This window comes from Schistocerca piceifrons, chromosome 7, assembly GCF_021461385.2.
Source record: "Schistocerca piceifrons isolate TAMUIC-IGC-003096 chromosome 7, iqSchPice1.1, whole genome shotgun sequence".
Taxonomy (NCBI): Eukaryota; Metazoa; Arthropoda; class Insecta; order Orthoptera; family Acrididae; genus Schistocerca; species Schistocerca piceifrons.
Window position 1 is genome coordinate 191,107,137 of NC_060144.1, and position 25,269 is coordinate 191,132,405.

Here is a 25,269-nt window from a genome sequence, read left to right on the forward strand (position 1 = left end):
CCGTGAGCGTTTTGGAGGCATAAGCAATGGGTTGTTCAGAAACATCAGAAAAATGGTGCGCAGGGTCTGCACTGACCCCGTATTGAGAGGCATCCATGGCAAGAACAAGATGTTGGCCAGGTCAATAAGTAGCCAGGCACGGGGCCTGTTTCAGCATAGTCTTCAATTACTGGAAAGCCACATCGCATGACGTGGACCAGTGAAAAGGCACATTTTTATGCAACAGGCGATGCAACGGCTGAGCCACCGAAGCAGCAGATGGTAAAAACTTGTGATAGTATGCTATTTTCCCCAAGAAGGCCTGCAGTTCCTTAACAGATGTAGGGCGAGGAAGGGCATCGATCACAGCGACAATTTGCTGAAGCGGACGAATACCATCCCGAGAGAGTTGAAATCCCATATATGTGACAGATGCCTGAAAAAATTGTGATTTCTGAAGAATACACTTAAACTGGCAGTCTGTAAGACATGAAAAAGTGTGTGGAGATTTTGAAGATGTTTGCCAGTGGTGGAGCCAGTAACAACAATGTCGTCCTGGTAGTTTATACACCCAGGGACAGTGAGCAATAATTGCTCCAAGAATCGCTGAAAGAGAGCAGGGGTGCTGGCAACCCCGAATGGCAATTGTTGGTATTGATAGAGGCCAAAAGGCATGTTAAGGACCAGAAACTGCCAGGAAGCAGCATCAAGAGGAAGTTGATGATAAGCTTGTGACAGGTCAAGTTTAGAGAAATACTGGCCTCCAGCAAGTTTAGTGAACAATTCGTCAGATCAAGGCATAGGGAAAGTGTCGATAAGGCATTGAGCATTTACAGTGGCTTTGAAATCACCGCAGAGATGAATATCACCATTTGGCTTAGCAACAACAATGACAGGAGAGGACCACTCACTGGAAGTGACAGGAAGCAAGACCCCTGAAGCAGTGAGACGATCCAGCTCCCGTTTGACCTGATCATGGAGGGCCACAGGAACGGGCCGAGCCCGAAAAAACATAGGCCGAGCACTGGCTTTGAGCGTGATATGAGCTTCAAAGTCGTTTGCACAGCCTAACCCAGGAGAAAAAAGGGGGTGAAAATGTCGTCGACAAGGAATCCAATTGAGCACAAGGAATAGCATCAGAGACGATCTTGACAGAGTCATCTATGGAGAATCCAAAAACGCAAAAGGCATCAAATCCAAAAAGATTCTCCGCGTTACTATGGTCGACCACAAATATGAGAACAGTGTGAACGACAGATTTTAAGATACCTCAGCATCAAATTGTCCCAAGAGAGAAATCTTCTGTTTATTGTAAGTCCGTAATTGCATAGTGACAGGCGACAGGAATGGAGAACCCAACTGAAGATATATCTGAGAACTGATGATAGTGGCAGCAGAGCCAGTATCCACCTGCATGTGAACTTCTCGACCAAGTATTTCGACAGTGAGGAATAACTTCCCTGAAAAAGAAGAAGTACAATTGACAGACAACACAGAATCAGAATCAGTGTCATGTTCATGAACATCATGTACGTGGTCAGATTTGCAAACGGATGACACACGACCCTTTTTTTTTGCATTTGTGTCACACGGCCCAACGTTGTGGACAATCTTCTTGTGAATGTTTTGTAAAACACTGTGGACATGAAGGAAGTTGCTGTGGGTTTTGCTGCAGCTTCTTAGAGGTTTGTTTACGGTTAGGCCGAGGCTGCACTTGATAGCGTACTGCAGCCATGTCGGCCAGCAGGGACACGCCAAACGCTTCGTCAACATCACACAGAGGTTGTATTTACCCGACGTCACCCCATGCCTCTATTTGCTCTCCAGCAGCGTGAGAAATTTCAAAAGACTGAGCGATGGATAGGACTTCAACTAGAGTCAGATTTGCCAACTGAAGGGCACGTTGCGTAACTTCTTTGTCGGGCGCCGACTGGATAATTGCATCCCGTACCATGGAATCGGCGTAGGATTCTTTGTGAACTTCAGTAACAAATTGACACTTTCTACAGAGGCCATGAAGTTCAGCAGCCCAAGCACGATGGTATTGATTCAGTTGTTTTTGATAACGAACAAAGGCAACATGAGAGGCTACCACATGCGTTTACTTTTGAAAATAGATGGGCAGAAGTGAGCACATTTCAGCAAAGGACAAAGACACAGTATCTTTTAAAGAAGCCAATTGTGACAACAACTGATACATTTGAGGTTAAATACATGAAAGGAACAGAGACTTACATGTTTTTTTGTCCGCGACATGAAATGCCAAGAAGTGCTGTCGAAGACGTTTTTCGTAATCTCAGTCTTCCACCGTCTCGTCGTAAGGTGGAAAAGTAGGTAGAGGCAATGACGAGAGACGCCCCGCATTTGATGCCGTGACGAAATCTCGAATCAAATTTGTGAGAAGCTTTTGCTGTTGTATGAGACCTTGCAATAGTTGCTCTAAAGTAGCCATGAAAACATGTGGGTCAACGATGGAAAAGAAAAATCACTACCTCGTCGCCAATTGTAATAACTTCAAGTTGAACAAATACATTTCAAGGAAGAAGCAACACATGGATGTCACAGATCAAGTAAACAGAGTAAGAAGTGTGTACACTTTAACAGTTAAATCATAACTGAGTCCAAGTCTAGTGGCCACATGTAGAGGATGCGCGTAACTGCGCAGCGGCACTTTGAATGATCGGCGAGTCACAACAAATGGAACTGGAAGAAACCCTACTAACTGGTACAATGGGACCTACCCTCTCCCATGCACCTCACGGTGGTTTGTAGAGAATAGATACAGATGTAGATGTACATGTACATGTAGAAGAATGTTTTATAAATTTGCGTTGACCGCATATCATTAGACTGTGCTCCTTAAGGTAATTTATAATGTTCGAACACAATATATGTTCCAAAATTCTGCTGCATATCAACGTTTATGAAAGGGGGCTGTAATTTGGAGGATTACTTCTATTTCCTTTCTTGAGTATTGGTGTGACCTGTGCAACTTTCCACTCTTTGGGTATAGATCCTTCATCGAGCGAGCAGTTCTATACGATTAAGTATGGAGCTATTGCATCAGCATACTCTGAAAGGAACCTAACTGGTATACAGTCTGGACTGGAAGACTTGTTTTTATTAAGTGATGTAAGTTGCTTCATACTTCGAGGATATTAACTTCTACATTACTCATGTTGGCAGTTGTTCTCGATTTGTATTCTAGAATATTTACTTCATCTTCTTCTGTGAAGGAATTTCAGAAGGCTGTGTTTAGTAACTCTGCTTTAGCAGCACAGTCATCAGTAGCATTTGCTTTGCTATTGCACAGAGAAGGCATTGATTGTGCCTTGCCACTAGCATACTTTACATATGACCAGAATCTTTTTGGATTTGCCGCCAGGTTTTGAGGCAAAGTTTCATTGTGGAAACTATTATAAAATCCTCATATTGAAGTCTGTTCTAAATTATGAAATTGTGTAAAAGATCACCAATCTTGGGGATTTAGCTTTCATTTAAATTTGGCATGCTTTTTTTGTTGTTTCTGCAACAGTGTTCTGGCCTATTGTGTGCACCAAGGTGGATGGATCAGTTCTGTCATTTGTTAATTTATTTGGTGTAAATCTCTTAATTGCTGTCAATACTATTTCTTTAAATTCAAGTCACATCTGGTCCACACCTACATTACTAATTTGGAAGGAGTGTAGATTGTCTCTCAGGAAGCCATCAAGCAAATTTGTATCTGTTTTTTTGATTAGGTCTATTTTTCATTTATTTTTGGAGAATTTGGTAGTTACAGTATTCAGTCTCACTACAATAACCCTGTGTTCGCTAATCCCTTTATCCATTCTCATGCTCGTTATTAGCTCTGGATTATTTGTTACTAAGAGGTCAAGTGCATTTTGACAACTGTTTACTATTTGAGTGGGCTCATGAACTAACTGCTCAAAATAATTTTCAGAGACCTACCCAGCCCACCCACCTAGCACTTCCTATTCCAGTCCTGTCACAGATTTATCCTAACCTACACCTGTGAAAGCAGCCACATCATTTACCACCTCTGCTCCAAGCATTGCACAACTTTTTATATTGGCATGACTATGAACCAGCTGTCCCCGAGCAACTATGGGCAAGAGCAAATTAGACCACACTGTTGCACAACAGGTAGCTGAACACAACATGCTTGATTTCAGTGGCTGCTTTGGTACCCAAGCCATCTGGATACTCCCGTCCACCACCAGCTTTTCTGAACTGCACAGATTGGTGTTATCCTTACAACACATTCTCACTCCTGTAATTACTCTGGCCTCAACCTATGGTAAAATACTATTCCCACACCTTCCACCTGATAGTTTCACTCTCACAATCATATCATCTCCTCCCCATTCTTGTATCCAGCCTTCTTTGTTTGCTGGCCTCTGCCAATGCACTTGCCCATATTTCCCCACTCCAATCCTGTTTTGATCTTTTATTCCCACCTCCATGGTCCACAACCTCCTGATGCTGCTCCTGTTGGCACTCTAGTCCCTGCACACTCTGCCAGACAGCATTCCTCTTTCTCCCCACCTGTACACTACTATCCCTCCCTCTTCCCTGCCTCCTGCAGATTGCTGCTTTCATCCCGTGTGGCAGTTGCACTCTGGCCTGTGCTGCCAGAGATGGCGATCATAATTGAGTCAGGTGCACTTGCTTGTGTGTATGAATGGTGTGTGCTTCTACGTCTACATCTACATCTACATCTGCCTCTATGCTCTGCAAACCACTGTGAGGTGCATGGCAGGGGTACATCCCACTGTATCAGTTATTAAAGTTTCTTCCTGTTCCATTCACCTATGAAGCACAGGAAGAATGATCGCTTGAATGCCTTTGTGCATGCAGTAATTAATCTAATCTTATCCTCATGATCCCCATATGAGTGATACATACGGGCTTGTAGCATTTAAACTTTTTCAAAAGATTTTCTCAGGATAATTTATGTCTGTCTTCAAGAGTCTGCTGTTTTAACTCCATTAGTATCTCTGCAACACTCTCCCAGGGATTAAACAAACCTGTGATCATTCTTGTTGCCCTTCTCTGTATATGTTCAATATCCCCTGTTAGTTCTGTCTGGTGTCCCACATACTCGATAAATATTGTGGGATGGGTCACACTAGTGATTTATAAGCAATCTCTTTAGCAGACGATTGCGCTTCCCCAGTATTCTACCAATAAACCAAATTCTACTACCTGCTTTACTCACAACTGAACCTATGTGATCATTCCACTTCATATCCCTACAAAGTCTTATAACCCAGGTTCTATTAATTGGGAAATCCACAGGGTAGTGAGGAAGAAGGAGGGTGATGTTCAATGTCTTATTGAGAGGGTGGACATTTCTAGCAGAGAACTACCACACTGAGACATTACTGGGGCTGTGAATCAACTATAGTGTCAGTGTTGAAGTAACTGTTTTGCTACCAACTTAAAATGATTTATGGAAACCAAAAAAAGCAAATCGAAACTGCTAGATGTTGCCATTACATTCAGATATAGTGGAATTTATTACAGCATTGCTTTTTTTGTTGATACGTACTGCTTAGTAATGTGATTTTATGTATATCACCCACTTTTCCCCCTCTTCTCCAACTCCTCACTCTCTCCATCTTTCCTCTTTTATATAACTTTTTTTATTCTCCTTTTATTTCATTTGTTGTTAGATGACTACTCCATTTTTCTTTTTTCTGTCCCATATTCATTGGTATAACTGTGATATATGTCAGTGTGATATATGTCAGTGTGATATGTGTGATATATGCCACTAACTAAGCATCATTTATGAAACAAACAGTGGGAAAAAATTCTAATGACATGTAGTAAACATGACAAATACAAAGCTTACTTGCTGTAAGAGCAAACTGTAACAAAATCATTTAGCAAGGACACTTTCCTCAAGCACAGTTAGATAATTAGGACAAAAAGAATCATAAGACAGATTTGATAGTAAAGTAGATAATAATTTCTTGAGCAGACCTCTACAGGATGTCCTTGAATTCATACCACTAGTCATTCATATTCCACACTTTTGGATGAATGGACAAAAAATGATCCCATATGACATTATGGAATTAAAGTAATTGAAGTATTCTATATCACCTTTGTCCCACATAATCCACACAACAAATAAAGAATTCTCTGGTGTACTGTTCCCAACTGCACTTATTATCAAGGTGTAATTCACAGAATTTAATATTGACAACCCCTTCTATTTCCTCATTATCATATTTTACACACATTCTGGAAGGAACCCCTCACAATGTGTGAACTGCATATAACTTGTCTTTTCAAAGTTTAGTGATAAAGAATTGGCTACAAACAATTTATTACACTCATGAAAATTTTGTTAATCACCAATTCTGAATCTGTTCTTGATTCAGAAATTAACATTGTTGCAGAAACACCACAACTGGGCACTCAAAGCATGCAATAATGTTGCCTGGACTGATGGGCCCCACTATTCATTCTTACTCATCTGTGGGAAGGTATGTTTATGTAGAAAAGCATGTAAGGCAATGCCTTCAGCTTACCAAGAGAGTACCATATAGGTGGGTGGCAGAGAGATATTCATTAACATGGAGACCCTGTTACATCTGCCATCATCTCTCACAATGAGTGGTGTAATAAGCCAGTGTCTGATCACATGCAGTTCTTTTCTTGACCATAGGATCCCACAGGAAAGTTGCACATTTAGCAAGGCAATGCACCACCCTGTCATTCCTCAACTGTGCCAGAACTGTTTGAAGAATACATGAGGAAGTTGTACATCTCCTGAAAGGTAACTGCTTTCAATCCTATTGAGCACATCTGAGTCAGCACTGAGCAAAGTAGGTATGCCTTGGATGTGTTCACAGACATCACTTGATTAAGCTTCATGGTTCAGTACCTCAAGTACCTCATTTTAAGAAACTAGTTTAGCTTTAGGTTCTTTCTACACTAATTTGGTGCATATCCAATTGCACTATTCAAAATGACCTCTGTCGGTCATTAGATATTAAGGGTGATGAAGGTGATGTTGTATGTCCTTTCACGCAATTACATTAAGCCTGCCATACTAATTTGACCCTTTTCTTGTCAATAGGTAAAAATCGTAGAGGGAGACCAAGAGATCAATACACTAAGCAGATTCAGAAGGATGTAGGTTGCAGTAGGTACTGGGAGATGAAGAAGCTTGCACAGGATAGAGTAGCATGGAGAGCTGCATCAAACCAGTCTCAGGACTGATGACCACAACAACAACAACAACAACAACAGCACTTAGAATTTAATATAGTAACTTTACACGCTTATCCAAGCATAGTCATCAAATACTATCACTGATCCCAAGTATCTGAAAAATGGGTTATTCATCTCCCATATTTTTAGCCTGCTTCTAGCTGATGGTATTTTGTCTGTCCTGCGTGCATGCGTTTTGACCATCCATGGAATTTGCTATCCCATAGTTTCAGCCTATCCATGTTCTATAGTTCTATAAAATTGTCCTTGAGCTAGGACATTATACACACACACGCATTAACTTCCTGCACCTTTGACCCGGTAATCGGATCACTTTCGTAACACATTTTATGTCAATCACATGAAAGAAGACGATTTCTCAATTTGCACAGGCGCGTTCTGTTCTGACAGTCTCACAGCCTAGCGGCCGGTGCCACCTCAGTTTACCTGAGAGCCTGTGGCTCACTGAACGTTGGCTGGAGTGAGGAAGCACGCTTCTGACATTTGAGCTAAGTACAGCTATTGACATGGTACACACATACCGTTTATTTTACATTTTATGTGAGTCTTTTGCCCTTTTGGGCATTCTGTATTAATGTTGGACTATGCCTCTTTAGGCAGTTTGTAGATTTAGTGTGATCTGAAGAAGGCATGGTTATCCATGCCGAAACCTAGGTGAACATCCAGTTTCTATTTGCAATCGTGGTGGATTCCATATAATCATTAAATTATTCACGATTGCTGACACGCTGCAATCTTTAAAGTTCTTAATATTTGTTGTCAGATGGTTAAGAAACCAATTGTATATTGCCTTTTCTAAAACTTTCAAGAATGTTATAAAAAGTTAATTTGGAAGGAAAATTGATGGTATTTCTTTACCTCCTTTCTTAAAGAAAGGATTAATTTCAGGATATTTCAACTACTCAGAAAATGTTACACTGACAACACAATATGTTACTTACCTCAGAAGCACTTCTTTAATTTTGTTGACATTTTATCAAAACCACTTTTTTAAAGATTTTATGATTGTCATTACTCCTATGGGTGCCTCAAAAGAATAGTGACGATTATATTGGCAGATCTGATAACTAATGAAGCAGCACTGATTTGAATTCAGGAGAAAAGAAATTATGGCACAATTTGACTAACAGAAGAACTGGTTGATAGAAAACATTCTTAGCAATCAGTGGATAGTAAATTTAGTAATTAAGGGAAGTCTGGGTGATAAAAATTGTAGTAAGCAGTTTCGAGTGGATGCTGCATTACTTATATAGAAATGAAGTGACTTTCATAGGGTAGACTAGCATAGACAGCTGCATCAAACCTAGCATCAGACTGTAAATGACAACAGCAGCAGCAGTATCACTTGCAACAACAATGACAACAACTTGATGTGCTGATACATCACTCACCATTCATTTGCAAATCAGTGTTTGTCTGCTCTCATTTAATTTATTGTAGTATAGATAGAATATTTGTTTACTACTGGAGCATTCAAACACACAATATGTAGGTTCTTCTGTATGCTGAATTATTCTTTGACTTTTTGTATCCTTAAGATCCTTTTTGATTCTTACTTTTGCAAGTCAGATAATCCAAGGATGTGACTGTGCAGAGATTCTCAAGGTCATAAATTATTTTAACCAGTTGAAAGTGAAATACTAGGTTTATCACAGTTTCTGTTTTACACTTGAGTGCTCAAAGAAATTTCTCATGTTCTCGTATTAGACTTGCTTGGAACATTAGAATCTAATGTGGAAATTTGTAAATATACTTAAGGTTTAGAGCTATCTTATCTTGTTCCACCCATATGATTATAATGAAATTTTGTGCTTGATAAAATTATCAAAAAATATACAGTTACAAGCAAAGCCAACTACCATATTGCACGTATACTGTATAATGTGATGTATAATTGGATAAATCAATTAATTATTTTTTCTACTTTTATGTGTCTCTGTCTATCAGTAGTTCTTAGAATTTTGTCTCCTCAAGGAAAGTATTGACCAGCCATTCCGTCTCATTGGAATTTTATAACTAACTTGTCTGTTTTTCTGAAAACTTCATAATCGCCGTTCACTGTTTTGCATTTCACTGCTCTTGCTGAAGTTGCTACAAATTTCTATAGTCAATAATCTGAGGTTTTTGATAGACAAAAGTTTAATTAGCACAAAAGTTGACTGTGCTTACCCTTCCTCCTGGTCTCGGGACACACATCTGCAGTGCCGCCTCCACACTGTATGTTCCACTCCCCTGCAGGAGAATGGCTGTGTATTCATCTGGTGATGCTCCTTTTGAAAGCAAGGATTTCATAAGAATGTATGTTTCATTACTGCAAATGTACATAATGATTGAATATCTGAAACTAATGAAGGCATTTGGTGCTAAAGAAGTTATTTCATTGTTAAAGTATCCCTGAAATAAATTACATTAATTTTAAGATGTTATTGTTTACAAACGCATTGTTCTAGATGACTAATTTTGCTGTTTTTTACAGCTATAGTGGTTCTATCCTATTTCAGAACAAAAACAGTCTCAGTTGCAAAAACATGACTGTAATGTTTGTGTGTACAGCAACACAGACATTGTGCCACGTGCAGCTCGCATCATGGTCCTGTAAGCTCATCCCTATCTGGTACTACCACAGAGGAGCTGGCTGGTGTGCTCAAGGTCCACTTCATGGTTTCTGGAAGGCCTTTGACAGTGTAACACACAAGCAGCTTGTAGTGAAACTGCATGCTTATGGAATACCATCTCAGTTATGTGGCTGGATTAATGATTTCCTGTCAGAGAGGTCACAGTTCATAGTAGTTGCTGGAAAGTCATCCAGTAAAACAGAAGTGATTTCCAGCATTCCCAAAGGTAGTGTTATAAGCCCTCTGCTGTTCCTTATAAACAATTCGGAGACTATCTGAGCAGCAATCTTAGGTTATTTGCAGATGATCCTGTTGCTTATTGACTAGTAAAGTCATCAGTTACTTCTACACAATCTGATGATGCCCCAAAAGGGTGAAACACATCACTGACATTAAATATTTTCTCAGCTGAGACTGTTTTTGTTCTGAAATACTTTTAAACTGGTTGCTGTAACAGCCTGCCATGATGCAATGAGAAAATAATTCTAGCCTATTTGTATCTAAAAAAGCCTACATCCATCTCTAGAGATCTTTATCTAGTCAATGGCAGGTTGCAACTGCTTTGGTTATTCTCGTAATTCATGGAGAACCAAGCATACCAATACAAAGGCTATTGTTACAGTAGGGTTGCCGCTACCGAACGTATTGTAAAACTACTTAGAGCTCCCTCCGGAGATGAATCCACGTACCCCTTCTGTCTGCATTCAGTGTATCACATGGTCAAATGTAACATCATGCTACAAAGAGTTTCTTCACTGCATATCTGATGGATAACATGAGAACCATCCCAGTATTTACCTAGATGCATGTGGAAAACTGCCTAGAAACCACATGCAGCTGGCTGGCAACTGGCCTCCAACATTAATCCATGAGACAGATTTTATCTGAGACTAGTACCCCTCCAAATGTCTCCAGGAAGTGGTCGTTTTATTGTGCTTGGCTATCAGGGCAGGTTGTGTATCTAAGAAATATAGTTTTAAACAGTGAGAAACGTCCCAACAGTGGGCCTGACGAAAAGTGTTTCTTTTTGAACATTACTAAATTTTTGTTGCAATAACAGGAATTCAGGGATGGAAACAATAAACAAAAATGAGGAAAGGCAACCACTCACCTGTAGCAAATTGAAACATGATGCATAAACACATACTAATGCGGAAAAAATCTCAACACCAAGAAGGATTGTGTGAGATAAAGAAAAGTTGTTAGGTATGTTTCTACATCTGAAACATGATGTCTGTTCAAATTTTATGCCACCCACATAAGAGTGAAGCTAGTAGTGCCACTATGAACACACAAATTAGCTTTGCTTTAAATACACACTGTAACACTTATGAGCATTAGTTACCACTGAAATTTTATGTAGTGAATTCATGTTAGTCAAGAATGCCTTTAAGATGTTGAAGATGCCATTATCAGCATCTCATTGAGTTTGGTTGGCTGGTTTAGAAGAGGGGGAAAGGACCAAACAGCTAGGTCATCAGTCACTTGTTCCCAATAAAACAATGCCACAAGGATGAGAATAAAACAAGCAAGACTGACAACACAAAATGGAGAGAAAGGAAAACCACAAGAACAATGGAAGGGCAACAAACACTTAAATGCAAAAAATGGGAGAAGAAAACCACAGAAATGGAAGAAACAGGTAGAAGAGATTAAAACGAGAAAACAGATTACCATGGCTGGCTGACCATGAGAATAAAAAGGAGAAGCCAACCACTCTGCAACACATTAAAACCTCCACTGTAAAAGCACTAGGGTGGAGGACACAGAGGGACAAAGGACATGCACTAAAATTTAGATCAAATGATAAAACCCACCCTCATGAATAAAACATAAAACTAAATCAGCCGATGAGGCGTTGTCAGATAAAATTAGTGGCAACGGGTCCGGTAACTGAAGATTTCATTCCAGGGCAGTCAGAGTGGGACAGTGCACCAAAATGTGGACCACTGTCAACCGGCACTGCATTGACACTGAGGCTGCTCTTCACAGAGCAGAAGGTACCCAAGGGGTGCCCGAACCTGGACGATGTGGAGCCAGCACAGAACCACAGAGTCCCTACGAGAGGCCCGCATGGAGGTCTCCTTAATGGAATGCAGTTTGTTGTGCATGCTGAGACTATGCCATTCCATCTCCAAAACCCAAAAACCCTGATGACGTAAAAACAAATGCAGGTCAGTTATTGGAATGCCGATCTCCATAAGTGATTTCTGTGTAGCCTGTTTGGCCATACTGTGAGCAAGTTCATTGTCTGGGACTCCAACATGTCCTGGGGTCCACAAAAACACCACTGAATGACAGGACCATTCCAGGGTATAGATGGACTCCTGGATGGTCACTACCAAAAGATGACAAGGGTAGCATTGGTTGATAGCTTGTAGGCTGCTCATAGAGTCAGTACACAGAAGAAACCACTCCTCAGGGCAGGAACAGATGTGCTCAAGAGCATGAGATATAGACACCAGCTTTGCAGCGGAAACACTGCAGCCATCTGGCAAGGAATGCTGTTCATGGAGGCATGGACATATGCAAAGCTGACGTGACCATCAGCCATCAAGCTGTCAGTATAAATCACTTCATGGCCTCAGTACATGTCAAGAATCAAGATGAAGTGACGGTGGAGAGCTGTGGGGTGAACTGAGTCCTTTGGGCCATGTGAAAAGTCCAGGCGAAGCCGTGGCCTAGGTGTATACCATGGAAATATACATGATTGGACCTCAAGTATAAGTGATAGGCAAGGACTCCAGATCAGGTAGAAGGGATCAGAGCAGTTGTGCATGCCTTACCTGCATTGGAGGAACTCCAACCTCCGCAAGGATGCTGGTCACCGGACTCATCATAAAAGCTCCCGTCACTAATTGAACACCACAGTGGTGCACCAGGTCAAGTAAATGCAATGCTGAGGGCGCCGCTGAAATATAAACCAGGCTCCCATCGTAAAAGCGGGATTGAAAAAGGGCTCTGTATAGCTGTAGCAGTGTAGAGCGACCTGCATCCCAGTTGATGTTTCTCAGGCAGCGGAGAGCATTGAGGTGCTGATGAAGTTGAGGAAGCCAAGTCAATTGGATGTTGAAAACCAGTCCAAAAATTGATATATCTCCACTACAGTGAGTGGATTCTCAGTAAGGTAAAGTTCTGGTTCTGGATGAATGGTACAACGCCGACAGAAGTGCATGACACACAACGTTGTGGCTGAAAACTGAAAGCCATGGGCTAGAGCCCACAACTGTGCCTTGTGGATGGCTCCCTGTAAGCGCCACTCAGCAACACCAATACTGGTGGAGCAGTACAAAATACAGAAGTCGTCTGCATACAGCTGCTGCTAGACTGTCAATACAGAGCCCTGCGGGTCCCCATTCTCCTGGATATGGGGGGAACTATGGGAGGCACAAACTTGGACACAGAAAGTATGAAGTGACAGAAAATTCTGGATAAAAATTGGGAGCGTGCCTCGGATACCCCACTCATATAATGTGCCAAGGATATGATGTCACCAGGTATATGCTTTTCGTAAATCGAAAAAGACGGCAACAAGGTGTAGGCATCTGGAAAAGGCTGTTCGGATGGCAGACTCGAGGGACACAAGATTATCAGTGGTAGAGAAACCCAGGCAGAAGCCACCCTGGCACGAAGCCAGTAGGCCGTGTGACTCCAGGACACAACCAAACTGCCGACACACCATACATTCCAGCACCTTACAAAGAACGTTGGTGAGGCTGATGGGCTGATAGCTATCCACATCAAGCAGGTTTTTACCGGGTTTCAGCACTGGTGCAATGGTGCTCTCCTGCCAGTGTGATGGAAAGACACCATCGCACCAATTCTGGTTGAAGATCATGAGGAGATGTCACTTGTAGTCAGACGAGAGATGTTTAATCATCTGACTGTGGATCCGATCGGGCCCAGGAGCTGTGTCAGGGCAATGTGCAAGGGCACTGAGGAGCTCCCACTCTGTGAATGGGGCGTTATAGGGTTCACTGTGGCACATAGTGAACGAGAAGACTTTCTCCTCCATCCGTCATTTGAGAGTGCAAAAGACTGTGGGGTAATTCTCCGTCGCAGAGGCACAACCATAGTGCTCAGCAAAGTGCTCGGCAATCGCGTTTGTGTTGGTAGATAACACGCCATTTATGTTAACACTAGGAACACCTGTTGGGGCCTGGTACCCAAAAATTCGTTTGATTTTTGCCCAGACTTGGGAAGGTGACGCATGGCACCCAATGGTCAACATGTACCTCTCCCAGCACTCCTGTTTCCGCCTTTTGATAAGCTGGTGAACATGGGAATGGAGCTGTTTAAAAGCTATGTGGTGCTCCAGGGAAGGGTGATGCTCCTTAATTGCCTCAGCGACTTCCAGCGACCATCAAGGGACTGTCTTTCACAGGGGACGCCCTAAAGAACGAGGGATCACGTTTTCTGCAGCAGAAATGATCATTATAGTTAACAGCTCAACCACCACATCGATGTTACCATGTTGGGGAGATCCAACGGTGACAGCAGAGGTGAAAGTTTCCCAGTTGACCTTGTTCAAAGCCCATCTGCACAGGCATCTGTCGGCCTTATGCTGAGGCAGTGACAGGAAGATGGGGAAGTGGTCACTACCACACAGGTCATCATGTGCTCACCAGTGAATAGATGGGATATGGCCAGGACTACAAACCGAGAGATCAATGGCTGAATATGTGCCATGTGCCACACCATATGTATGGTGGCCCCAGTATTTAAGAGGCAGAGGTCGAGTTGTGAGGAGTAAATTTTGACATCTCTGCCTCAGCCAGTAAGAACTGTGCCACCCCACAAGGGACTATGAGCCTTAAAGTTTTCCAAAAGTAGGAAAGGTTTAAGGAATCAGTTAATCAGTGCAGCCAATTCGTTCAGGCGTACTTCACTATCTGGAGGAAGATATATATTGCAGACAGTTATTTCCTGCGTCATCCTTATCCTGACAGCCACAGCTTCAAGAGGGGTTTGAAAGGGGCACAGGTTCACTTCATACTGAGTTCAGGACATAGATACAAACTCCACCTGACACTCTATTATAGTTGCTATGGTTCCTGTAATATCCCTTATAGCCATGGAGGTCAGGGGTCCACATTGCTAGGAACCAGGTTTCCTGGAGGGCAATGCAGAAAGCAGGTGTAAAGCTTAACAGTTGCCGTAGCTCAGCCAGGTGATGGAAAAAGCTGCCACAATGCCACTGAAGGATGACATTATCGTGTGGCTGGGAAGGCATGAAGTGCACAAGGAGGCAAGTTATGCCTCAGGGTCACCTGCTGCCTCTGACTGAGTATTTGTAGCCATTTCTATGGTGGAGGAGGCATCAGTAAGATCCAGGTCCGCAGGGGGCGCTAAGATCTCCACTGCATCCTCAAATGCAGAATTGATAGGGAGTGGTGATGTTGGAGCCACCAGATGGTCCTGTTTCTTAGCAGACTTCTTCTTAGTTTGCTAGCTCTCTTGCTTCTCTTTAGGGGCTTTCTGGGAAGATTTCTCTGAAGCAGCTTCAGGCACGGAGGAAGACCATGATGCTTTTTGTCCAGAAGGTTTTGACTCCTTGAGCCACTAGTGAGTGTCCGCCATGGCATTAGTGGAGACCTATGAAGAGAGGGCCCCATGGGACACCTTCTGCATGAGAGGAGCTGGAGGAGGCTGTTGCTCTCTGGCAATGGGGGAGGGGGGGGAGGGGGGGAGAGGGGGGAGAGGGGTCCTATATCCTACATCCCCTGCGTTTTGGGGGGCCTTGCTACCAAAGTAGGTGCTTTGGGAGCAACGGAGTAAAGATTTGCTCCTACCACCAAGGGGGCAGATGTATTCTGGTGGCCTGGAGGGCCCAGTGTGTGTGGCTCAAAGTAAGGAATCACTGGCACCTTGGATGGCAATGGTGATGTAGCTGCAACATATGTCGACAACAACCGAATGGGATGTACTCTTTCAAATTTACATTTAGACTCAGTGTAAGTCAACCGGTCCAGGGTCTTGTTCTCCATAATTTTCTGCTCCTTTTGGAGTACTGGGCAGTCTGGTGAGCAGGGGGAGTGGTGTTCTCCACAGTTGATGCAAGTGGGAGGTGGTGCACATGGAGTATGTGGGTGCTGCAGATGTCCACAGTCTCGACATGTGGTGCTGGAAATTCAGCGGGAAGATATGTGCCCAAACTTCCAGCACTTAAAGCACCACATAGGGGGATGGATGTATGGTTTAACATCACAGTGGTAAACCATCACCTTGACCTTTTTGGGCAATGAATCACCCTCAAAGGCCAAGATGAAGGCACCGGTAGCAACCCTCTTGTCTTTGGGTCCCCTGTAAATGCATCGGATGGAATGAACACCCTGCCATTCTAAATTGGTGTGGAGCTTGTCATCAGACTGCAAGAGGAGATCATGATGGATAATAATCCCATGGACCATGTTGAGGCTTTTATGGGGAGTGACAGAAACAGGAATATCACCCATTTTGCCACAGGTGAGTAATGCTCGGGATTGGGCTGAGGATGCTGTCTGAATTAAGACTGTGCTGTTTTGCATCTTGGATAGCACTGACACTTCTCCAAACTTGTCCTCAGGGTGTTCAATGAAAAACCGAGGCTTTGTTGATAGAAAAGAGTCCTCATTGGTTCTGTTACAGACTAAATATTAAGGCAAATATGGCTCTCTCCATTCTGTATCTCTACATTCATCCCATGGTGTAGCGAGGGAGGGAAATGATTTAGGATCATACCTGTTGACATTGTATTCTATCTTGTCCTTCTTAGAGACTGCTGGTGCTGTACAGTCACCAGCAATAGATGACTTAGTCCTCCTCTTTGTGGGTCATCCGCCCTGATGCCACCCACTCTGATCAGGGGCTCTCCCCATGGGTGCCACCCAGCCACAGCCAAGGTCAACTGGCATGATGGTCATTGCTGGAAGTCCTGATGCCCCAAGAAGACAGGAATATACTCCTCGGCATACGTGGGGAGTTTACAACTCAGGCATCAGCAGTTCGATCCCTGTTGACGGGGAGCTACAACCAAATGGGTACATGATGGCCCCACCACAATGGACTGGCTACCATGCAGGATATTTGGTGCAGAGAAATCCTATATTGTCACGGGGGGTGAAAGAGGACATGAGATAATGGAAGAATATGACATAGCCCAGAAAGTGTACACACCCAAATAGCTGAATCGCAGGTGGAGATGCAAAGCCATGACAAGAGATTCAGGAGATCGAATCTAAGAGCACTCGTGCACCATGTAAGGTGTCCTTCCTCATATGGCCCACACTGCTGTAGAATTTTGAAAGTGGGAGGTCAAACCATAGAATGGGACCTGAACTCATAGGGCCAAAAAGTGTGAGACTCCTTTTAGTTGCCTCTTACGACAGGCAGAAATACTTCGGGCCTGTTCTAACCCCCGTACCCACATGGAGGTCACTGACTTTGAATGAGGTTGTGTAATAGTGCTATGAGAAGCTGGATGTTCCTTCCACAATGCTGCAGAAAGACTTGGTGCAAATGTAGTCACTTTAAGTGATTGCTGGCACGGTGGTCACAGGAAGGTATTGTCACAAGAAGATACGGCTGTGGATGGCCACGTGGCACTACCAAGAGGAATGATCACATGTTCTGTGTGTGGCTTGGTGCATTGTACTGTGTCTGCAGCCTCAGTTGGCGCCACAGAGACACAACAAACTGTTACAGATTGTTACTTTAAGGTCAGCTTTGAGCCAGATGCCCTGCAAACCACTGCCATTTCCAACTTCAATTGTCTCAAGCAAGAGCTCATTGGAGGGTGGAGTGTAGCTCTGTTGTTTTTTCTGATGAAAGCCACTTCTGCCTCAGTGCAAGGGATGGCCCTGTGTTGGTTAGAAGAAGGCCATATGAGTATCTGTAACCAATCTGTCTGCGGTCTAGACACACTGGACTTTAACTTGGAGCTGAGATCTGGAGTGCAATTTTGTATGACAGGAGGGGCCCTCTCATGGCTATCCTATGCATCATGACTGCACATCTGTACTGGTGAGTCAACCCGTTGTGCTGCCATTCGCTGGCCGGTGGGGCCGTGTGGTTCTAGGCGCATCACTCTGGAACCGTGTGACCGCTACGGTCGCAGGTTTGAATCCTGCCTCGGGCATGGATGTGTGTGATGTCCTTAGGTTAGTTAGGTTTAAGTAGTTCCAAGTTCTAGGGGACTGATGACCACAGATGTTAAGTCCTATAGTGCTCAGAGCCATTTGAACCATTTTTTTTTTTTTTTGCTGCCATTCATGAAAAGTGTTCCACATTGCTTTCCAACAGGATAACACTCACACACATACCACTGTCGTAACCCAGCATGCTCTACATAGTGTCAACATATTGCCTTGGCCTACTCAGTTACTAGATCTATCTCCAAGCAAGCACATATCGGTCCTCATCAGACAACTCCAGCATCATCCACAACTAGCATTAACTGTCCGTGTACTGACTGATCAAGTGCAGCAGGCATGGGACTCAATCCCCTAAACTGACAGCTGGCACTTGTACAACACAATACATGCATAATTGCATGCTTGCATTAAACATTCTGGTGGTTACATCAGTTATTAATGTACCAGCATTCCACACTTGCAATAGCTTTTCTCACACTTACATTAACTAGCAATCTTGAAATGAACTTAAGTACATTACCTAGACAAATGTATTTTTAAATTTTCAACACTCACATTAACTATTTCTTGGTGCTGAGACTTTTATCTGCCAGTTTATGCAGAAGTACATAGACTTAACCAGTTTTTGAATGCTGCTATTGTTCTAGTTTAAGACCACACCCAACTGCAGAGCCATTCAAATACTCACTTGCGGTCTTGGCATAAATCCGTAACCATGGTGGTGAAGTCCTTTTCGGGAATAATGATAAACTCAGGAATAGTTTTATTTAATATCAGGAATAACACACTTCATTCCATAGCTGTGATGTTGAATTTACTGAAAGGTATTTGGGGAAAGTGAAGAATTCTTGGAAATGTTGCACCACAAAATAATGTTTTTGGCACAGCTGAGTAAAATCAACGTATTGCTCTTTGGGGCTGCAAGTTGCAGAGAAGTGGGTCAAGCCTTCCGAGCAAATTATGCAGTATGGCCTGCTGTTTCACCAGAAGCTGTTGCCCTGGTACTGAAGTGGTTACTTCACACTGTTGCCAAGGTGTGTGATCAGAGGTGTAGAAGAACTGATGCAGCAGCAAAACAGAGCACACACTGTGTGGGTGGTCTATTTACCTCATGCTCAGGATGAGGATCTTTTATGACTTTGTAAATCCACACTAATTTGTCACTAAAGTAACATTTTTCTGTAGTGCTTTAATGATACTAAGAAAATATGTATCATCTTTTTTCTGTATTGCTCCTCAAAGAATTTATTTTGTAAATTTTTATATAATTATCTACTCAAATGTCTGTATATGCTTTAAGATTATCATACTGTATTTGTATAAAACTGCCTCATTCCACATCCTTGTATACTCAACACAATTGGACCAATGGAATACGAAATAAAATAAAATCAACATGTTTTAACTTTTTTTGTACAAGATGTTTCAAAAATACTTTTACAAACTTCATGAATAGGTTGCTTACACCAAAACAAGAAAAAAAGTTCTGTAAACATGGGTCCTAAGATGCATATTTTAACAACTATAAGCACTTATTCGTCTTCAAAACTGTGAAACACATCTTTTGTATTAAACATGTGCTCATAGCTCTTAAGGTCATCATTTTAGAACCCATGTGTATGTGACGTTTTTTGTCTTGTTTTGGTTCATACTACTTCATCCCAAAATATGGAAAACAAAGAGCTTGTAGTGGTAGAGATGAGTTTCAGTGTCAAAGGTGAACGTGTATTCATAGCTCTTAAGGTATGCATTTTAGAGCCCATGTTTACTGACATTTTTTTCTTGTCTTGGTGTAAGGAACCTGTTCCCAATGTTTGTGAAAGTATTTTAATATGTCTGCTTGTGTCTGTATGTGTGGATGGATATGTGCGTGAGTGCGAGTGTATACCTGTCCTTTTTTCCCCCTAAGGTAAGTCTTTCCGCTCCCGGGATTGGAATGACTCCTTACCCTCTCCCTTAAAACCCACTTCCTTTCGTCTTCCCCTCTCCTTCCCTCTTTCCTGATGTGGCAACAGTTTGTTGCGAAAGCTTGAATTTTGTGTGTATGTTTGTGTTTGTTTGTGTGTCTATCGACCTGTCAGCGCTTTCGTTCAGTAAGTCACCTCATCTCTGTTTTTATATATATTTTTGAAATGCCTAATATTTTGTAAAATTTTTTGCTTAAATTATTTCATGTAAATTTCAAGTTATCTACAAGTTGTACTGTAACATTTGCAGCAACAGAAATGTGCAGAAGTCAGTCAAGGAGAATGACAGTGTAAAACTTGACGTATAATCTCACCCTGTTTAGAATCAAGTGTCATTGATTCAGGGAAGTACAGATGATGTGGTGGGCACAAAAAGCTAGTGTTTTAGTCAAAACTAGGCAGTCAGTAGAAGTAGAATTTTGCATATACAGAATGAATCACCTAAAACTTGTACCACAAATACTGTGGAAATGAAAAGTGCTATTGATGTGTGGTTTTTCACAGAATGTATTGGTAGTCAGTGGCTCACACTGTTAGCTAATCAACAGATTGTAATAACACTTATAAAGTTTATTTTTTGTGCAAACACACAATCTTTTAAATGGAACATTGCCTATTGACCTTAACAAACTAAAAGTAGGGTAAATTAGAATTTCAGTTGGGTTTGTTGCAGGATCCTGGTGCAAGTCACTTACGAGAAATCATATTTTGAAAAGTTCCCACACTGACACTTGTAAAATACCTGTAACAGCACACAATAAAGAATAACACAAGTGCTTGTACTAGTATATGGATTCTGACCAATAATGAGACAACTGACCATCAGATTGTGTTCAAAATGACCACCAGCAGTGGCAATACATGCTTCCACTCTGCTATGGAACAACTGTAGCACCAGCATTTCAGCAGAGGTGTTCAAGCAGGCTGCAGTAATACATCATTGCATACATAATGTGTAATTGGTGTGTCCTCATAGACATCATCTTGCATCATTCATAAGATGGGGCTGGTACGTCAGTGCAGAGCTGCATCAGTCTTGTAGAAAAGCAATTTTACAATAACTTGACACATAAAAAATATGAGAAACATGCGATGAAGGGAATCCTGTGTGTGAAGTGCAACTTCTGGTTACATGAGAGGTGTGCGAACATAAACCTGAAGTTCGTAAATGATGATATTTGTTGGACCTGTGGTGATTGTGTGCGTGACGAATGTGAAGAGCTTGCCAATGTGGTACACACAAAAAACCAAATTATCAAGTTATTACATAGTGATATTGAAACCCTCAAGAAAGAAAAAGCATTCCTGATGCAAGAAAACAAAAACCCCTTAAGTGAAAAAAAATTGTGGTCTAGTGAAACAGTGGTGGAAAATAGCCACAAAAACAGTCGTATTGATATTGTTAAACATGATTTGCAAACCAAAAAATGTGTTATTTATGACGAAACATAATATTGAACTCAGAATATGTTAAAACTACAAATAAATTTACGTGGACTACAGTAAACTCCAAAAACAGAACACGAAACCATCAAGAAAGTTAAAAACAAAAACAAAGCACTATAAACGGTGCGCCAGTTACATCGAATAAGTTTTCAGCCCTAGACTCAACCAGTGAAACAGGAAATAGTGTAAGCAAAAGTAATATATTGAATCCTCCGATAAAGGCCGAAACAAAAAATATCTAATGCTTGGATGACCACCTTGTAATCATTGGCCCCACCAATGATGTTTACAAAAATGAGAGCAAGTCAGCAATTGCAGTTTACAGGAAGTTATTGTCAAAACTATACAATACAAATGTTACCCTGATAAACCTACCAGAACAACATGATCTCTCACAGTGGTCATGTGTTAATGCAGAAATTTAGTGCTACAATTTAGAAATGCAGAAACTATGTAAAAAACTAAATCATATGCACCTACTAGACACTAGCAAACTGAAACATGAAAAACACATCAGGCACGGACTTTACTTAAACAGAAATGTAAAGCTCAAGTTAGTGAACCAGATAATAACGGTGTGACATCCCGCTGCACAGCCGTGTGAATGCTAGATATACTACTGCGACTGACACAGCATTCACAGAGTACGTGCACAGATTTACCATTAGCTCAAAGCCCGGCAACTGTGCAGCACACACCAGACGTGTGAAGATAAAGTGAGAACCAGTGCAAGCCAGGCATTGGAACGTGCTGGACACATTGCATGAAGAGCTGTCCTGCTTAGCCACGAAGCACTTGGGTCGAGTGATCGCATACTCCCCACATGTGCACACGCAGAAGCCAGCCCATCCGTTTATGCAACCACTTCCGCCTCGCCTGTGAAAAACATTGCAGTCCACAGATAGTGCTGGCAGTCAGCTGTACAGAGACTTGTCCATGAGCAAACAGCTGCACAACATCTTGTGGAGTGTATACTCTCCAGATTATGCACCGCTCCACCTCAAGCCATCAACCGCGGTCTGCAGTCGGTGATGGACTATATCAGGGTCGATTGTATGCATCTCAATCATTGTAATAAATGTGTTTGCCTCACCTCAGCGTTTCTTTGTATTCAGTCATCTTGGCTTCCTCTGAGCAAAGTGTGTGGGCATGACTATAGGGTTGGCTCATCACACAAATAATAGTAAGCGGAATAATGAGCAATCCCGCTAAACTGGTGACCCTGACGTGATCTGAAGGACAATGCATGGTGACAATCTTTTCTTTTTTAACGGTTTGCCATGCCACGAATTGCTTACCTACACTTACACCCTGTGCGATGACAATTTTTTTTGTGCACTACAGTCGTGTGTGAACGCGAACTAAACAGTGATTTTTGTGTTAAAATTTTGGGTGAGTTTGTCTAGAATCATGTAAGATGGCAAATGCAGAGGAGCTAGATAGGACAGTCCAGGACCTGCTAAGGCGCAACCAGGCACTGGAGGCTGAACTGAGGGCACAAACAGCCAGCGAGGAGCTGGCCCTTGAAAATTCACGCGAGCATGCTGCCATTGAACTGGCAGACCCTACTACAAGCACGGGACACGTGTTAATTACGGGCACAAACAGCCAACGAGAAGCCGGCCCTCGAAAATTCACGCGAGCGTGCTGCTGTTGAACCGGCAAACCCTACTACAAGCACAGGACACATGTTAATTAGGCTGCAAACATTCTGGCCATGTGATCCATTCCTTTGGTTTAGCCAGGTGGAGGCAGCATTCTATAGTTACAATGTGATGCATGACCTCACAAAATTTGGCCACCTCATAAGCCAGCTCAACCAGAACATCGCTGTCGAAGTCCGAGACATTATCACCACCCCACCAACACAGTCCTCATACAAGTGGCTGAAGGACGGACTAATCAGCCATATTTTAGCATCGCAGGAGCAGTGGGTGCATCAGCTGTTGCAACATCAAGAATGCAGTGACAGCAGGTCCTCGGAGTTCTTGCGCCATCTCCGGGGCCTGGCGCAGCCCAGTTTGGTCCCGGATTTGCTATTACACGCCATCTGGGTGCGCAGCCTACCAATGCAAGTACAAGCAGTGATTGCGGCCCAGCCCAAGATGGAGTTGGATGGTGTAGCAGACCTGGCTGACTGAGTCCTCGATGCGCTCACAACTGCTCAAAATACTGCTTCCTCTGCAGCCTGTGTCGCTGTAAAACCGGCTCCAATGCTTGACCCTCGTCAAAACACTGTCCCCAGCGACACTGCAGTGTACGCCGAGCTCCACACCAAAGTTCGCGACTCGGCTGCCCAGGTGGCATCACTAACCACGTAGGTTGAGCACTTGGCATGTTCGCCACCAGAGCGCAGCACGAACTGCACCAACAGCCATTCTGGCTTCAGATGACATGACCCGAACCACAGCAGCCAGCCTGGTGGTACATCACTGAGATCCAAGCTGATGCCCGATGCCTACTGCCAGTACCACGCCTGCTTTGGCAATGACGTGACAAACAGCTGGCCGCTGTGCTCGCACTCAAACGCCAACCACAGCCGGAATTACACGCACCCAGCTGCAGTGTCATATCAAGGCGTCTCGATGTAGCAGAGCTGGATGACAGTGTGAGCTACCTAGTAGACACAGGCTCTGACCTGTCTATATACCTGTGATCTATGCTCAGGGACAAAAGATCAGCCAAGGAACTGTCACTGACTGTGGCTAACAATTCCGCAATAAAAACATATGGCACACACTATCGAGAACTGAACCTCGGTCTGTGCTGCATACTTGCGTGGACATTTTCTGTGGCGAACGTCAACAAGCCAATCCTGGGTGCGGACTTTCTGGTGAACTTAAATTTGATAGCCGACACAGCGAACGCCCAGCTGATTGACTCTATGACTGAGTTGAAGATAGTGGGACAGTGGCAACACACTGCCTTCTTCAATGTGAAGCCAGTGCAGTGCTGTGGTACATATGCCTACATACTAGACCAATTTCCGGAATTGTCTCGACCATCTGGCGCACCAAATGAAGTCAAACATTCCACTGTACACCACATATTAACCACAACTCTTTCACCCACCTCAAACCGACCACGTCGCCTTGCCCCCAATCGACTTGCCATAGCTAAGGCCGAATTCGAGGCTATGCAGCAACAAGGCATCATCCACCGGTCAAGCAGTCCCTGGTCTTCTGCCTGGCATCTCAATCGAATAAAGGACAATTCGTGGCGTCCATGTGGCGACTACCGTGCGTTAAGCTAACGGTGCCAGATTGCTACCCATTACCACCCCGCTCTGGCGGGATCAGTACTGTACAGCGAGATCGACTGTGCGAAGGCATTCACGTAGATCCCTGTGGCGCCAGAGGACGTTCCAAAAACGGCAATAGCGACACCCTTCGGATTGTTTGAGAGCCTCTTTATGACTTTCGGACTCCAAAAGGCGCTCCAGACTTGGCAGCGTTTCCTGGACGGTGTGCTACGAGCCCTACTGTGGTGCTTTGCATATCTCGACGGCATCCTGGTGTTTTCGACATTGCCTACACCTGACAACCATTTTCCAGCGTCTCAGCGAAGCCATAATCGTCATCAATCCGGCAAAGCGCGTGTTTGGAATCGTTGAAATAGAATTCCTCGGACGCTTCGTCAAACCTGGCAGCTGCAAATCACTTCACGAAAAGGTACGAGCGATCGTGTAGATGCCTCGTCCACAGACGTACAAGGAATTGCGTCGTTAATTTGGGGTGCTGAATTTTTTCCGACGTCACATACCGAACAGGTCTGCCGTCCAGGAACCTCCGACTAGAGCCCTACAAGACCCGACAGCAACAGGGAAGACTTCCATTACCTGAATGAATGCACTGGAAAGAAGTTTCAACGATTCAAAAC

At 43.1% G+C, this 25,269-nt stretch overlaps 1 protein-coding gene across 1 annotated transcript in view; it reads right to left on the reverse strand.

The window, feature by feature from the left end:
* The window catches only part of LOC124804844 (2-aminoethylphosphonate--pyruvate transaminase-like), a 110,395-nt gene that overhangs the window by 45,702 nt on the left and 39,424 nt on the right, over positions 1–25,269 (reverse strand). The window contains exon 3 of the mRNA XM_047265194.1: positions 9,400–9,500. Within this exon, the coding sequence (XP_047121150.1) occupies positions 9,400–9,500 (101 nt within the window). The remainder of the gene's footprint in view (positions 1–9,399; positions 9,501–25,269) is intronic.